General features: G+C 44.0%; 1 protein-coding gene across 3 annotated transcripts; it reads right to left on the bottom strand.

Moving 5' to 3' along the window:
* Positions 1–2,085: 2,085 nt before the first annotated feature.
* On the bottom strand, positions 2,086–16,504 carry LOC110536732 (brain-specific angiogenesis inhibitor 1-associated protein 2). 3 transcript variants are annotated; one of them, XR_005035471.1, is made up of 16 exons: positions 15,964–16,504; positions 12,329–12,458; positions 12,065–12,140; positions 11,762–11,848; positions 9,819–9,880; positions 9,648–9,719; positions 9,372–9,509; positions 7,570–7,722; positions 7,282–7,458; positions 6,416–7,070; positions 6,105–6,309; positions 5,883–5,948; positions 5,054–5,309; positions 4,925–4,965; positions 4,143–4,781; positions 2,086–4,054 (listed from the first exon to the last, which is right to left on the bottom strand). XR_005035471.1 is itself a non-coding variant. In XM_036940438.1 (15 exons), exons 2-15 carry the CDS (start codon positions 12,374–12,376, stop codon positions 4,709–4,711), a joined length of 2,109 nt encoding a protein of 702 aa, XP_036796333.1. In that variant the 5' UTR covers positions 12,377–12,458; positions 15,964–16,504; the 3' UTR covers positions 2,086–4,708. The 3 variants fall into 3 exon arrangements, 2 of the variants coding, with proteins under 2 accessions (XP_036796333.1, XP_036796341.1); XM_036940438.1 differs by having other exon boundaries at positions 2,086–4,781; XM_036940446.1 differs by having other exon boundaries at positions 2,086–4,781; positions 16,154–16,504.
* Positions 16,505–16,910: the final 406 nt, after the last annotated feature.

Below are 16,910 nucleotides of genomic sequence, written 5' to 3'. Positions count from 1 at the left end.
GACTTTAGAACTACAAGCTATTACCCTACACACACACACAAGAAATGTCTGGCAGTCAAGTGGATGTGAGATGGTGGATGACCACAAAAAAAGGAGGGGGAAATTATAATTTTAAATGTGGCTTTGACATCCAGAAAATGTATTTAAAAATCAAATCAGATTACAAACCCCTCTGATATCATCCCCCATTTGGGAAGTATTGGTTAATTATGGGACCTTTGGTCTGTGCTTTGTGTCCATAAAGCTCTCTGCTCTCTTATCTATTGGTCTCCTGGGGGTGTCTGTGTTCAGGTTACACCTCTTCCTCACAGGGCTGAGGACCCCTTCATAAACCAACCTCAGGTCAATGAGGAACTCACATAACTCTTGGAAACACAGAGAAAGCTTGAAATTAACACCTGCTCCAAATCTAGAATCTCCAATCACTTGTTCTCTTTTCTCCTGGGATATGATGTGGAAAGCAGTGGTACTAGCGTGTATCTGCTGGTGGCTGGGCTGCAGGCGATAGACAGAAAAACATATAGAGTGTCGCTGTGTGGTTGAGAGTTCATTCCAGTGGTCATCTTCACCTGTGGAGGAAGACGGTCACTCAGTGCAGATGAGGCATGCTGCTGGCTGGAGAAGCTTTATCTCAGCTGGCTTATAGCTCAGTGTTTCTAAGTGTTGCACATTTTATTCTAGCCCAGCACTAATACACCAGATGCAGCTAATCAGTGGCTGTATATGTTTAGTTGAGTAGCTGAATCAGGTGTGTTGGGCTGGAACAGAAGTGGTGCAACTCTGGTGCCTGGAACTGGAATACAGTATCTGACTGTACCTATTAGTGGAACTGGCATACTGGAATACAGTATCTGACTGTACCTATTAGTGGAACTGGAATACTGGAATACAGTATCTGACTGTACCTATTAGTGGAACTGGAATACTGGAATACAGTATCTGACTGTACCTATTAGTGGAACTGGAATACTGGAATACAGTATCTGACTGTACCTATTAGTGGAACTGGAATACTGGAATACAGTATCTGACTGTACCTATTACATCCTGTTAGACAGTTAACTGGTGTGATGAAAGAAGTTTGAATGCTGATCCAGCTAGTTTTTAGTTACGGAATTACAGCAATCTTTGAGTTTTGAGCAGTATGAGAAACAGTCAAGATGCTACACTGTATTTCAGGAGACTTCCCTCAAGACCCCTTCAGCTCCCATGATGAGGACTCATCTGAAGGCTGGAACCCAGACTTGGCCCCACGGGGTCCCTTCCAGCAGGCCACCTCCTTGGGGGCCCCTGGCTGGTCCAGAGAGTTCCAGGAGGCTGGGATGTTCAGCAGTCCAGCCCACACCCTTATCTCAGAGGAGGTGCTGGGGGCTCTTCGTACATCTGACTTTCTATGTTTCCCCACCAGCTACATATATGACCACACTTATCAAGAATTAAATCTGTTTATAAAATACATTAAATAGATTACATTAGAAAAATGTTATTGTCCATGCAATGTGGAAATGTGCTTTTACACATAAAAACAATCAGGGCATCGGAATGCTTTATCATCAAGAACATAGACTACTGGGGCCTCCCGAGTGGCGCAGTGGTCTAGCTGCCTAGCTGTGCCACTAGAGTCCAGGCTCTGTCGCAGCCGGCCGTGACCGGGAGACCCATAGGGCGGCGCACAATTGGCCCAGCGTCGTTCGGGCTAGCGGAGGGTTCGGCCGGCAGAGATGTTCTTGTCCCATTGCGCTCTAGCGACTCCTGTGGCAGGCCGGGCACAACTCACGATGCAGCGTTTCCTCCGACACATTGTTGCGGCTGGTTAAGCGGGTAATTGTGACATTGTGTGTTTCGGAGTCCATACGGGAGTTGCAGCGATGGGATAAGACTAACTACCAATTGGATACCGTAAAATCCCCAAAATACTACTGAAACTATTGCCTACAGTAAAATTGTACTAATCATGTGCATAGGGTCTTATGGATTAAGGAGTATAAGGCATTTGTGGCCACTCAATTCCACTGAAGCTGAGGAGATTTTAAATGAAATACCAGCAAAATGGTTTGGTTGTTCAATGCGAAGATGAACACTGGGTATAGTGATTAACATGTTTATTGAAGTATTCATTGGAAACAAATACAATAACAGTGGTATCAGGAATGTGTGTGTATTTGTAAGGTTTTATACTGTGACCATGATTGTTGTGTGTCTCGGAAAGGCAATGCTGTTTTAAAGAGAAAAAAGCTACAGATGAAGTAACAAAATAATATAACAAAACAAATTAAAAGACGGAAATAAAAGTAGGGGCAGAGGCAATTGTTTCGTTCTTAAACACGTAGTTAAGACAATCCTACTAACAGAGACATCCTGAATATAAGATCCTGAATAGTCACCACAGCATCACCTTTATTTTGCCTTTTACAACTGGATCCCATTCTCATATAGCTAGATTGACATTGAAAGGTCATATTTTGAAGAAGGTTAGGACGGTGAAAAGGTGCAAGGTTAAGGAATAACAAAGTTAAACAAGATCAAAAACTGTTTTTTTTGTGTGCAATTTGTACAAACATAAGTAAACTTCAACTATGTGATTTCACTATACTCAGTATTTAAATCAACAGAAATGTTTTTTTATTGTGTGTTAGAATTACCATAGCAAGAAAGTCAATCATTTCACAGGCTAGGTTAGAGATGCAAGTTAATACGATACAGAAACATGCGGAGAGAAGGAACTATACACTGTAAGGGCCGGAAATCAGAATAAAGATCATAAAGAGAAACTCCATTTTCCCAGCCACATATTTCCACCCTGAATCTCTCAACTGCAGTTTTCTAGATGACAGAGACACCAGCGAGATACCAGATGACAGACTAGAGAGACACCAGACATGGAGAAAGTGAGAGAAATATACTACTTTCTACATCTAGTTTACCATTGACACTTGCTCACACACTGTTCCACTTTCCAAATACTTTCCTCAACACTTTCAAAGTTAGACTTCATAAACACAATCAGTCTTCGCCCTTTAAATAAGGTTCTGTACGGTTTGCAATTGGTAAACGTGCAGCTAAAATCTGCTAGATGTGAACAATCTGTTGGAGTCGAATTCTAAATCAATCGAGAAGACACTAGTAAAAACAAGCGAGTTGAATCCATCTCTTTTCTTATACTTTTATCCCTCAACACAATGCCAATTTCTCAAACCTACTGTCCAGGAAAACCCATCCTCCAAACCCTCCACTGTTTCTTTCCTCTTCTACCTGTCCAATACAAATGGAAGTACAGTTCACCCCACAGGGATGCATTGTTACAGATGTAAGATCTTCATTTTAGCCAGTTGCAGGAAAATAATCCTGCAGCAACAAGAAATGTAAATTAATCTACATTTTTGTAGGGGTTGATAGACACACTTTAGAAGCCTTTTTAAAACTAAAATACACTACAAGTTTGCATTTCCTGCTACGCAGGAACATTCTCACCAACAAAAGAGTGATCAAATAAAGATCCTACATCTGTACGGTTGCTCCTTCTTACTTCTATTAATACGTTTGTCGATAACAGAGACTCTTGAAGGTAAACGTTCAATACAATCTACACATAGCAGCAATAGCTTTGCAATGCAACATATTTCTGTGTATAACATATCACATCAACTGCCTTTGTAAATTGATCACTTGATCTTAAAAATATAATTCCTTATACAAATCCTACCGCACATTAAAACAAATTATTTAAAAAATATTGGTGTTTAAACTTATTCCTACCCAGCATTTTGCTGATGACATCAGTAAGCAACATCAATACACTTTTATTTAAATCTTCATACAGAGAACATGTAAATTAAGTTGTACAAAGTGATTGGTAGGTCTGCATCTATCGTGGAACTACATCTGCCTAGCTAACAATGTGTTTAAACATACTCTTATTGAATCCCAACAATGAAAAACATTTTATGACAATTCTTCAACATGTTTGGATTTTCCTGGATCATACACACACATATCTCTGCACAACTCTCTTCTCAAAAATCCTCCTCGATGAAAATACTGATAAAACAGGAGCCTGTCCTTTAAGACAATTCCTAATGGTACAAGTAAAGTATGCTATAATTCATTAAACTATTACCCAACTACAGGCTGCTACCAGGAACCAGTCCCTGAAAGGGTACAGACAAAAAAACATAATAAACATTTTCTACCAAGGTTACTTTTAGAAAAGTGTTGTAAAATGAAAATAACATTATAAAATTATCAGTAATGCCCAGGGCTCAAATGTTAATGTTGGACATTCTGACAAAATGGCCCTCATCTGTTTGTGTTTTTACTAACATCACAGAGCTTTTCAAATTCCAACTCACACTCATCTTTTTACTCTATAATTCTCAAATACTATGGTAGATTTTTAATCAAGTTCTCATTTTGTCCAAAGGGTCTTTAACAATTACGGTTGGCACTCAAATTTCAGCTTTGATTCTTCTATCTTCAAAATAACACCACATAAGTGTCTGTATTTTGACTTAGGCCTGATTAATACACATCTAATCAGCACTTGTAAATAACCAACATGAACAGAAAGGTTTACTTAAGGCTTTCTCTTAAGGCTGAACAGTTGAGAACTCAACCAACACAGTTACTGGACTCTGAGAACAAACTCAAAACACATGAATGTTTCCTATTAACACCTCTCCATTGGATGCCTGTTCAAGGAGACCATGTCCTATTCGATGATGGGTGCAGAGCGATCGTTGGTCACCGTCTTTCTGAGCCGGACATGGGCAAATGGGTTGGTCCTGCCAGGGAGACAATGTGCATATCAGGCATGACAGGAGCTTAGACACGTTTATCGACAGTCATCTATCTAAAGTGGACCAGGGTTGGTGACTACTGCAATGCAGTATGTCTACTGTATAAATAATACAATGAATGCATTTACCAGGTTGGGGAGGGTGGAGGAGAGGCGAAGTCTGACGAGAGCTGTGGTAAAAGCGAAGAAGATCCTAGTGTTATTAACCCATTACATATCATATCTACATTATATTCTGTCATTATAAGCCATCTATACCTCTTGCATCAGCATTGACAGAGCCGGTCGGTCAGGGGGCCCTGCCCACTCTACCCCTTCACCTCTGACCTTCGGCCTCAGGCTGACCTGGTTGGAGTCGGCCATGCTGTATGGGCGCGGGCGGAAGGTGCTGACCCTCTGAGGGGGGAACGAGCGCTCCTCCTCAGACTCAGGGGTCAGGGCAGGCAGGCCAGGGGAGACCAGCTTGTCTAACTGACCCGTACTGGTACTGTTGACCTTAGAGAGGAGCGGGGAGCTGGAGAGAAAGTGTCTTGCTCAACTCAATATCCTTAATGACAATCGCAGGCATATTGTTCTGACATTTCAGACTGAGGATAAATGGAGGAAAGTGGTCATGCTAACTCATCAACTGTACTGTTGATCTTGGAGAGCAAAGGGGACCTACGAGGTGGTAGAAGATTAGGACGGAGCTTAGGTAGATGGAAAGAATGATGGTCATTCATTCTCTAAAGGCCCGGTCTCTTTGCTTGGCATGGACACATCAAAACGACAATGACACTTAGAGGAAAAAAAGAGCATATGTGTGTCAAAGTGTCAGTGATCTCTCTCAGCTTCCTGTGAATAAGCCAAAGTCATCACTGCCAGTTTGTAGACATCGTACTGACAGACAATGTTGTTGACAACGCTGCAGCTAGGCTGTTAGATCAGAGTCAATACAGGGAAGGGTGGAGAGCATAGCGGAAGGATTTCTAGAGTTAGTGTCAAGATTTAATCATAACCCTACAAGTTGACTTCCATTTAAGACAATAACATTTTGAGGAATGAAATGACAATATCATAACAGTTTCTTGTTTCTATGGTGACGGACCTGCTGTCGAGGGGATCCAAGGTGTTTGGGTAGGGTTGAGTGTAGGAGAAAGGGAACCAGCCTTTCCTGTAAGGGAGAGAGGGAGGAATTGTTTTGGTATTATCTGTATATAACCTAGAAAACCCATGGATTGCCTGAATATGTCATTTCAGAACAGTCCTCAGTTGGTGTTTGAAGAATTGTAGGGTTTTGTACAGCTGAATGGTGGGTTCTAACTCTTACCGTCCCGTCCGTTCGTTCTGACCATAGTGCCACCCGTCTCTGGGCTCAGAGATGAGGAGGCTGAGAGCGTCGCCTGGCAGGAAGTGAAGTAAGCAGGCCCCGCCCACTCCACTGCCCTCTGAACCCCCAGGAGCGTGGGCAAATATGGCTTCCACACGAGACGGGCTGGAGAGAGGGAGAACTCGGTCTCTGGGCAGAGTGGAACCTGAAAGATAGAGAGGGACAGAGGTGTGAAATTAATTAAATAGACATCACATTGGGAAAGAAATGGACAAGATGGCAAATAAGTGAAGGGGGGTATCAAAACCTACCCATAAACCCTCCCACCCGGGCCTCGCTGACTGGTTTCCTTGGCAACGGCAGTGTAGACGTTCCATACATCTCTGCTGCCTTCATCAGCATGGGATTATGGGACCGCAATGCTGTGTTCCCTCCTCCTTGCACTCCCTGGTGATGCAGCGAGGGGGTTATGGCTCTGGAAAGAGGTGCACTGTGGGGTAGTGGAGGACTGTGAGGGGCACTGAGGGACAACGGCAGGGCCAGGCCCTGTAGGGAGGAGTAGGATGGGGAGCCCTGGCTGAGAGAAAGCACAGTGGAGGGGATCAGACTAGGAGAAAGGCTGGAGGTGCTGGTGGCCAGGAGAAGAGAGGTCTGCTGGGCTTGGCTGGAGCCAACCGTGGAGGAGGTGGATGAAGTGATGGGAGTGTTAGCAGTAGTGATAGCATTAGCACTTGTGTTGTTGTTAGCATTGGGGCTAGCTGAGACACTAATAGGCGTGCTGATCTGCTGAGGGGAGCCTGCCCCACTCCCTCCAATAGCCCCTCCAGTGGCAGCGAGGGAGCGGAAGGTCTGGGGTCCGGGGGAATGTTGGGGAGGGGAGATGTCACTCTGGGAAGAAGAGGGGATGGGTCTCTGCTGCTTGGAGCCACCATTCAACAAGGGAGGCACCTCCTGTACTGACAGCCTCTGAAAGAGAGAAATGGTAAGAGAGAGAGATAAGACAGAGAGATGAGAAGAAACAATGGAATTTTGCTAAATGACTGAAAACCATCTGAATGCTGTCTAAATAACAGAATACCCTAATCTTATAATAACTTCACTTTATCTTCTGAAGTACATGTAATTCAGACATTTGTCTGTGAATTCCTACTAATGAACTGAATCCCCTTGCCCTCACCTGTTCTGGCTGTGCAGCGCCCAGCTTGGCATGTCGGAGGAGCTCAGCTATCCCAGATGCCCCAGAGCCCTGAGGGGCGGTGTGACGCAGCAGGTTGAGCGCCCGTTCAGGTAGTCTGGTTGGCTGGGAGCATGACTGTTGCCATGAGGACAGCTTCTGTGACAGGAGCTCTCTCACCTGGACACAGGGAGGAAGGAGAGGCAGGTTGGCAGTTGGATGGGAGTCAGGGACCGTGTGTGTGTGTGTGTGTGTGTGTGTGTGTGTGTGTGTGTGTGTGTGTGTGTGTACCTTGCAGTGGTAGTTGATGAGCAGCTTGGTGACTGAACACTGGCGGTCCACAAGGAAGCAGTATCGTCTCCTCTCCTCCGTCAGCGCTGAGCGGTAACCCACAGCAACCAGCGTGTCCAGCTCAGCCTGACGACGACTCATTAGCTCCACATACTGACAGAGGTTAGTAAACACACACATAAAAACAAATGCAGCATAACAGAGAAAGGCTCTGGAGCAACGAACCGCCCTTGCTGTCTCTGCCTGGCCGGTTCCCCTCTCTCCACTGGGATTCTCTGCCTCTAACCCTCTTACAGGGGCTGAGTTACTGGTGCTCTTCCATGCCGTCCCTAGGAGGGGTGCGTCACTTGAGTGGGTTGAGTCACTGACGTGATCTTCCTGTCTGGGTTGGCGCCCCCCCTTGGGTTGTGCTGTGGCGGAGATCTTTGTGGGCTATACTCGGCCTTGTCTCAGGATGGTAAGTTGGTGGTTGAAGATATCCCTCTAGTGGTGTGGGGGCTGTGCTTTGGCAAAGTGGGTGGGGTTATATCCTTCCTGTTTGGACCTGTCTGGGGGTATCATCAGATGGGGCCACAGTGTCTCCTGACCCCTCCTGTCTCAGCCTCCAGTGTTTATGCTGCAGTAGTTTATGTGTCGGGGGGCTAGGGTCAGTTTGTTATATCTGGAGTACTTCTCCTGTCTTATCCGGTGTCTTGTGTGGATTTAAGTATGCTCTCTCTAATTCTCTCTTTCTTTCTCTCGGAGGAGGACCTGAGTCCTAGGACCATGCCTCAGGACTACCTGGCATGATGACTCCTTGCTGTCCCCAGTCCACCTGGCCGTGCTGCTGCTCCAGTTTCAACTGCTCTGCCTGCGGCTATGGAATCCTGACCTGTTCACCAGACGTGCTACCTGTCCCAGACCTCCTGTTTTCAACTCTCTAGAGACAGCAGGAGTGGTAGAGATACTCTCAATGATCGGCTATGAAAAGCCAACTGACATTTACTCCTGAGGTGCTGACTTGCTGCACCCTCGACAACTACTGTGATTATTATTATTTGACCATGCTAGTCATTTATGAACATTTGAACATTTTGGCCATGTTCTGTTATAATCTCCACCCGGCACAGCCAGAAGAGGACTGGCCACCCCTCATAGGCTGGTTCCTCTCTAGGTTTCTTCCTAGGTTTTGACCTTTCTAGGGAGTTTTTCCTAGCCATCGTGCTTCTACACCTGCATTGCTTGCTGTTTGGGGTTTTAGGCTGGGTTTCTGTACAGCACTTTGAGATATCAGCTGATGTACGAAGGGCTATATAAATAAATTTGATTTGAACAGAGGCAGAGGAGTAGGAGATATGTGACCTTTATAATACACTGTAGGGAGAGAGGCTCATCGGAGGGACCAAAAGGAAGAAGTGACATCATATCCTATCTGCTGAGCAGCGATAAACTAAATCCTAATCACAAAATATTATCCCTCACCTTCCTTAACCTTTTCTTCCATTGTCCACCCCTTCTTATTTCCTGTCCTCTCATTCCAAAGATTTCTCCTCTTTCTCTTCCAAATCAGCTGAGCCAGATTGCTGTTTAATCTCATCCATACTTCCGCACACAGACTGTACATACACACACACAAACACTTGACTGTGCCTTGTAATGCTGAGTAAGATGATTTAGTCTGGTGGTGTTTCCAAGAAAATCCCACACAAATCTCAAGTGTCAAAACACAATTGTAAGTGTTTCAAAAATACACAAATGGCATCGTTGAAACCTTACACTCAAAGCACTACTGACACAAAATGGTGTTGTTGAATGCTAGTTACCTGCATCTCCCTATCTCCATACTTGTTGGGGTGGCGACTGCCCTGGCTCTTCCTGCGCAGCTTCTTGAGCTGTGATTGGCAGCACTCGATAGATTCCGACTTCGACTTGCGCTCACTCTGATATTTCTTCAACGTGGCCTGAGATCGAGAGAGAACGGGAGCGAGAACACCCGATTGAGAGAGAGACAGAGCAACAGATAGAAAAATAGTCAGAAAAGTGGTTGCGCTGTAGAGAGAAGGAAATATGTTAACGTAAAATGAAATAGATAAACTCACGGTAAGATATTTAATGTCCAACTCCAGCTTTTGCTCCAACTGGGACAGCAGCTCAGAATGGAACAGCTTCAACTGTAGATCATATTCCACCATCATTCATACAGCATCACAATAGTTAACAATCATATCACCACACACACACACACACGCACACACACGGTAAACACTCACCACGTCCTCCAGTTGAACCTGAATCTGCCTGTGCACCTCGGCCATCTGGAATAACGTGTCTCCTGGAATCCCCAAGAAGACACAGGGATACAGAGAATACGTCACCAACACAGGATACACAGAATACGTCATCAACACAGGGATACAGAGAATACGTCATCAACACAGGGATACAGAGAATACGTCATCATCACAGGGATACAGAGAATACGTCATCAACACAGGATACAGAGAATACGTCATCAACACAGGGATACAGAGAATACGTCATCAACACAGGGATACAGAGAATACGTCATCAACACAGGGATACAGAGAATACGTCATCAACACAGGGATACAGAGAATACGTCATCAACACAGGGATACAGAGAATATGTCATCAACACAGGGATACAGAGAATACGTCATCAACACAGGGATACAGAGAATACGTCATCAACACAGGGATACAGAGAATACGTCATCAACACAGGGATACAGAGAATACGTCATCAACACAGGGATACAGAGAATACGTCATCAACACAGGATACAGAGAATACGTCATCAACACAGGATACAGAGAATACGTCATCAACACAGGATACAGAGAATACGTCATCAACACAGGATACAGAGAATACGTCATCAACACAGGATACAGAGAATACGTCATCAACACAGGATACAGAGAATACGTCATCAACACAGGATACAGAGAATATGTCATCAACACAGGATACAGAGAATACGTCATCAACACAGGATACAGAGAATACGTTATCAACACAGGGATAGAGAATACATCATCAATACAGGATACAGAGAATACGTCATCAACACAGGGATACAGAGAATACGTCATCAACACAGGGATACAGATATTACGTCATCAACACAGGGATACAGAGAATACGTCATCAACACAGGGATACAGAGAATAGGTTATCAACACAGGATACAGAGAATACGTCATCAACACAGTATACGTTATCAACACAGGATACAGAGAATACGTTATCAACACAGGATACAGAGAATACGTCATCAACACAGGGATAGAGAGAATACGTCATCAACACAGGGATACAGAGAATACGTCATCAACACAGGATACAGAGAATACATCATCAACACAGGGATACAGAGAATACGTCATCAACACAGGATACAGAGAATACGTCATCAACACAGGATACAGAGATTACATCATCAACACAGGGATACAGAGAATACGTCATCAACACAGGATACAGAGAATACATCATCTACACAGGATACAGAGAATACATCATCAACACAGGGATACAGAGAATACGTCATCAACACAGGGATACAGAGAATACGTCATCAACACAGGGATACAGAGCGGGATAAAATTGTTGGTAAAAAAACACTTGTTGTGACTTCACGTTGTCTGTATGTGCAATATTGTGTCTGAGGTGTCGGATCAATAAAGTAGTATCTTATCTCACCTGGAGCTGTTAACTGACTGAATGATTGCATCTCTCAACTTCTCAGTCTATGATGTCAGCTGTGAATCTGCCAATGTGGTAAAGGCTGTGTGTCTCTCCCACAGCACAGTAGTTTGTGGTGTCTGGCATCTCTCCCTCCCTACCCGACTGTTTGCAGCATTACAATGAGATCATGTGGTGTTGTTAATCTCTTAACAATCACCCCACTCTCTCCCTCTCCCTCAGTTCCCTCACGCTCGCTCTCACTCTCAGCTCCCTCCCTCACTCACTCACTCACTCCCTACTTTCTCTCGTTCCTCCACTCTCTAGCTCGCTTCTTCTCCCATAGTCCCTTAGTGTTTCTCACCCCACCCACCGGTCTCTCTCTCTCAATCTCTCCCACTCACCCAGTCACCCACTCACGCAGTCACTCACGCAGTCACTCACGCAGTCACCCACCCAGTCACCCACCCAGTCGCCCACCCAGTCACCCACCCAGTCACTCACCCAGTTCTTTGGACCCTTGGCTGTCGCTGGCCAGTTCTCCCAGTTTGACCAGACCATCGAAGTATCCCTTGGCTGCTACCGTCACTCCTGAGAGGAAAACACCTTTCAGTGAGGGGCACCATGTAACAAAGACCCTCTAAATGGGCTTCAGGATTGGGCCTGGGTGGAATGCAGCTTCTATGCCAGACACCAGAGAGCCATCATTAAAATGTCCAAACAAACATGGCCTACCAACTTGCCCACCCAACGCCACTAGATATGCTATACCATACAGTATAGTGTGTGCACACCACTCTCTCTCACCTGTCAGGGCTTTCTCATAGTGTTTCCCCATGGTCACAAAGTTCTTCAGACTGGGGTTGAACTGGTCCAGAATCCCCTACAAAACACATGACAACAAGAGACAATATTCATGTCTCCTCTTCAACTTTACCACTTAGTCACAGTCTGTGATCATTGCTGCTAGCAGACTGAGTTTCAACAAAAGTGTTATGTAGGGCACTCGCCTGACTACATCTACAGACTAATTCATTGCTCTTGGAGGCAACAAACCTACACACACTGTACCTTATACACGTTTTCTGTCATCTTGTTGACCTCGTCTGAACGAGACATGGTGTTTCAGAATGTTTATGTATTGTAGTCTCCTCCCCTGTATCTGAGGGTATTAGGCTTTACAACAGCAGACTGAAGTCCCCTGGAAACACAAAGATGGAGAAAAACAAGTGTTGGCAGGTAGCCTAGCGGTTAAGAGTGTTGGGTCAGTAACCAAAAGGTTTCTGGTTCAAATCCCAGAACAGACTAGGTGAAGAATCTGTTGATGTGCCCTTGAGCAAGGCACTTATCCACAGGAACATACAGGAACAATTAGGGTTAAGAGTGTCTGTTAAATGACCAAAATGTACAATTAATTCAAGTATAAAGAACTTCTATGAGAGGTCTAACCAGACAACCAAGAGTTATTCAGGCTGAGGTGTTTGGAGGTGACCTGGCAAATCACACTCACCCATACAGAGTGAGATGGAGGGTTTCATCAGTGGTCTATGATCCATACAGGAGGCAATGACCAGACAGCTTATCCCTAAACTACCACCCAACATGCTTGTGCTGTGACCCATCTTTTAGAGTTGTTTGGGACTGTGTAAAGTCTATTCCCAAGACTTCTAGCAGTCCTATGCCGTGACCCAAGAGGAATAAACCACAGCCCACCAGTGGGTCCCAGTCTTTGGGAACCCCGGCTGCTCCTCATCAAGAGGGTGACCTTCCAGAGCTAACGACTGGAAATGTTGACTTTATGTCCTGCTCCATTATCCGATATGGGTCAACATTTTTCATGTAATCTCTGTAGGATAACAAAGATGAGCTGTAAGGGGGAAACTGAGTTGAGCGTGACTTTAGCCATTTAATCCAGGGGGGAATTCTGTCACCGAACACCTTGGTCAGTTCAGCAACGGTTCTCTCTCTGTGGTCCAATGTTTATTCAGTGCCATGACACTTGTGCCTGGTGTTGGAAAAGTCCATTGTTCTTATCTGAGGGGTTATGAATGGTCTGAAACAAACTGATAGCAGAAACATTTGGGTTGCCCTAATGTAGGGTAGAGATAAAGTAATTGGTGGACTCAATCGCAAAAGTTAAGAAGTGCCGTGTTATTCACATCCTTATGGAAGCAGGAAATACAACCTCAGGGCCTGGAATCAAAGGAGGGTCTGACTGCTGTTCTAAGACACGTTTTGGTAATAATGTTTTTTTTAACTTCATAACTCAGACACAGAAGTAATAACAGACGTCCAGATGTATCACAGATCACATGACCTAAGCAAAATACACCAGGGTATCCCTGTATAATACATGGTGTCTGCAGTGGTGGAGTACCTACTGGAAAAAACAGCATTTCTTACTCTAACATATAATCCAATCAAATCAAAGTATTTGTCACATGCACAGGATACAGCACGTTTAAACGGTACAGTGAAATGCTTACTTGCAAGCGACAGCACACTGAGTAACAGGCCATTCAAACGCTTCCACTATAATGCCTAACTTATTACATGACACAATCAGAAGATTGGTAATATAGACCACTTTAGGCAATACTTGTGTCATGCTTATGACACTTCATTACATGGGTTGGTGGAAATAGAGTGGGCAGAATAGACATAGTTCTGATACGGTATTATAGAAATAGAGTGGGCAGAATAGACATTGTTCTGATACGGTATTATAGAACGTCTCAGAAATAATTCTAGTCATTCAAGTTCTATTCTGTAAACCTACAGTACTCTAGCCATGATGAATGTACAGTGGCTCTCACACAAGCCTCTTCTCTCTAGTGTTACAGCACGGTGGTCCTCGTGTGGGACAACACACACATCTGACCTCACTCTACACTAAGGCTCACACATGCTCCTTTCAGACAACATCCTGTGTGTGTGGCATTCTGCAGCATGTCATGCATTGGCTCACTTGTTGATGTCAGTGGATGGTCATTGGGCAGACAGACATGTGTTGGGTAACACTGACCGGTCAGGCTGCTGTTGAATAGACCTGACGACATCATTTGATTCCACAGATGTATGGGTTACAGCCCTGTACAGTACAACTGACCTCCTGTGGACTTTTTGCATTGTTACTTATGTTCAAGGAGGCTCTGAGCTTGTTAAAGGCGTCCTCTAGCAATTTGACGTTTTCCTGTTGAATATCCCAAGTATAAATACAGTAATGTACATACACTTGAGGGTGACTTTTTGGGAGCAAAATAGTGTTTTTTTTTTAGACACAACTACAAACGTCAAGGAGTTATTACCCTTACAGAAAAAAAACACGTGTAAAATTTCACATATGAAATCATGTGAAAATGTGTTTTTGGAACACTTCAAATGTGATCACGTTTTCACATGTATAGTTTCATGTTATCACATATTGCTTTCCATGTTGTCACACGTTATCGCATTAACTTCCCAATTCACATGTGATCACGTGAAATTCATGTGTTTTTTCCTGTAAGGGTTGGTCTGATGGTCTGAAGGTCTGATGTGATGTCATTGGCCTCCCCCCTTGTTTGAGGAGCAATAGTGAACCAAAGAGGAAAGGCCCACACCCCACTTGTGTCATGTTATACCTGGACCACCTATTGAGATGTGCCTTTTGGTAAGTAAATCAGGTGTGTGAAGGGGAAAGGAGACTGGAGTAAGACTAATTGGGTAAGCAGAAGTGCACAAAGAACTGTTATCAATATCAAAGAAATCCAATGAAGAATTTCCTTGATCAATATCCTATTGTTGACCGGGCAGAAACACATTTTTTGGGGTGTCAGGTAGCCTAGTGGTTAGAACATTGGGCCAGTAACTGAAAGTGTTGCAGGATCGAATCCTGAGCTGACAAGGTAAAAATCGGTCTTTCTGCCCCTGAACAAGGCAGTTATTAACCTATAGCCAACTCAACACACTACCTCTGGTTCCCCATGAGAGCTGATCTACAATCAGTTATGCTTGTTATGTCCTGATGGTTAAGATTGGGGTTTGGTAAACTGGCCGTTAATCTGCAGATTGAGGCACATTCTCAAGGTCCAATTTAAGTGGTTAATTAATTTCTTGTTATTCAAACCAGGTTGGTCAATTGGGAACCAATTGTCATGCGCAATGACAACATAGCCAAATATAGAATTACACAGCAAAACTATAATCAATGTACTAAAACGGATTTTGTAATATAGGTATTGAAATACAATTTTTACATTTTGTTGCCAAAGATGTTTCAGAAACAGCTACTAGGCCTACATAACGTCAACAACTGAAAACTGTTGACAAGCTCTGCATGAGTTTAAGTGATTACACTGGTATTGGCAACAATTACAAGTGTGACAGAGATGTAACATCATAGGTGAAAAATATCATAAACAAATGTCTGTGAAACAGGAACGTTATAAACAGATTGGAGGATTTGAGGTTGTGTTTATCACTTCGACTCTTATTGGCATACATAACTAAAATACGAAACATCTTCTCTAAACCAAGTTAAACGAATTATCGAGATGTGAAAGTGGACGAAATGAGAGACATTACTCTCTCAGCAAATCAGTATCACCAGTCTATAGCCTTAATTCAGCAACACCTGTTGATCTCCAGGCCGACATATAAAACTCAGCGCAATTCATTCAAAGTTAGATAAGCAGCAAAATAGTTGATACAAAGTGGAATTGTACCTTTTCTGAGCTCATTGTTGGGAGAAAAAAAAACAGATGACCGAAACGCCGTTTGCCTTTTGTCTTTTTTTCCTTTTCTTCTATTGCTTTCCCCTTCGTTAGTGGGGGTTGTTTCACCCAGCAGTGCACTAAATCTCAACCTCCCCCCCGCCTTCGCTCTCTCCCTCTCCCTTTTTTAATTATTACTCACACAAATCGGCGTCAGACTTTTGGTGCAGTTCTGTACCTCTACTCACTGTTGAGCCGATTAGCAACATGCCTTCACGCACCACCCCGGACAGAACATTCACCGCGAATAAACCCCGACCGCTGCATCAAACTCCCTACCGTTAGAAACCTCAGGTCTCTTCCGTTCTCTGTCTCTCTTTACCACTCTCCTTTTCTCTCACAATGTCCTCACTCCCGTTCACCCTCTCGCTCACTATCCCTCTCTTTCTCCCTCTCTCATTCACTCACTCACTCACTCGGGCAGAATAACAATGAGCAAACGGGACCCGGGATGAATAGCGGTAGAGAGAATAATGACTAGAAACTTTTTAAAGCAAGGATGGCAGACCCCGAAGTCACGTATCATTGGCCTACATCCGCCACCCCCTTCTCACATTCCCTCCATTCATTCTCTTAAGTGGGCAGTAGCCCTTTGGTTTATTATTCACATAATATTAAATATGTTGCCTATAGCCTATTACTTTAAACATGTTTTTGGGTGAGAGTGATAAATCAATAGGAGTAAAAAATATTTGGCTAAAACGTTATAAAATTTAAAAAATGTTTTTACAAAAACATGTAATACTTCTCAGGTGATTCATCTATTTGGTATGTCAAGGGGTTGAGCCAGGGTTGAAGATCGGTCGAAAGCAAAGGTTAGTGTTAGGGTTATGCCAAGATTATGGTTAGAGTTAGGGTTACGCAAGGCTAGGGGAGGGGAGGGATCCCATTTCCCTGTG

Source organism: Oncorhynchus mykiss, chromosome 2 (genome assembly GCF_013265735.2).
Source record: "Oncorhynchus mykiss isolate Arlee chromosome 2, USDA_OmykA_1.1, whole genome shotgun sequence".
Classification (NCBI taxonomy): Eukaryota; Metazoa; Chordata; class Actinopteri; order Salmoniformes; family Salmonidae; genus Oncorhynchus; species Oncorhynchus mykiss.
The sequence above is the reverse complement of the archived record's forward strand: the minus strand, read 5'-3'. Positions and strand labels throughout refer to the sequence as shown.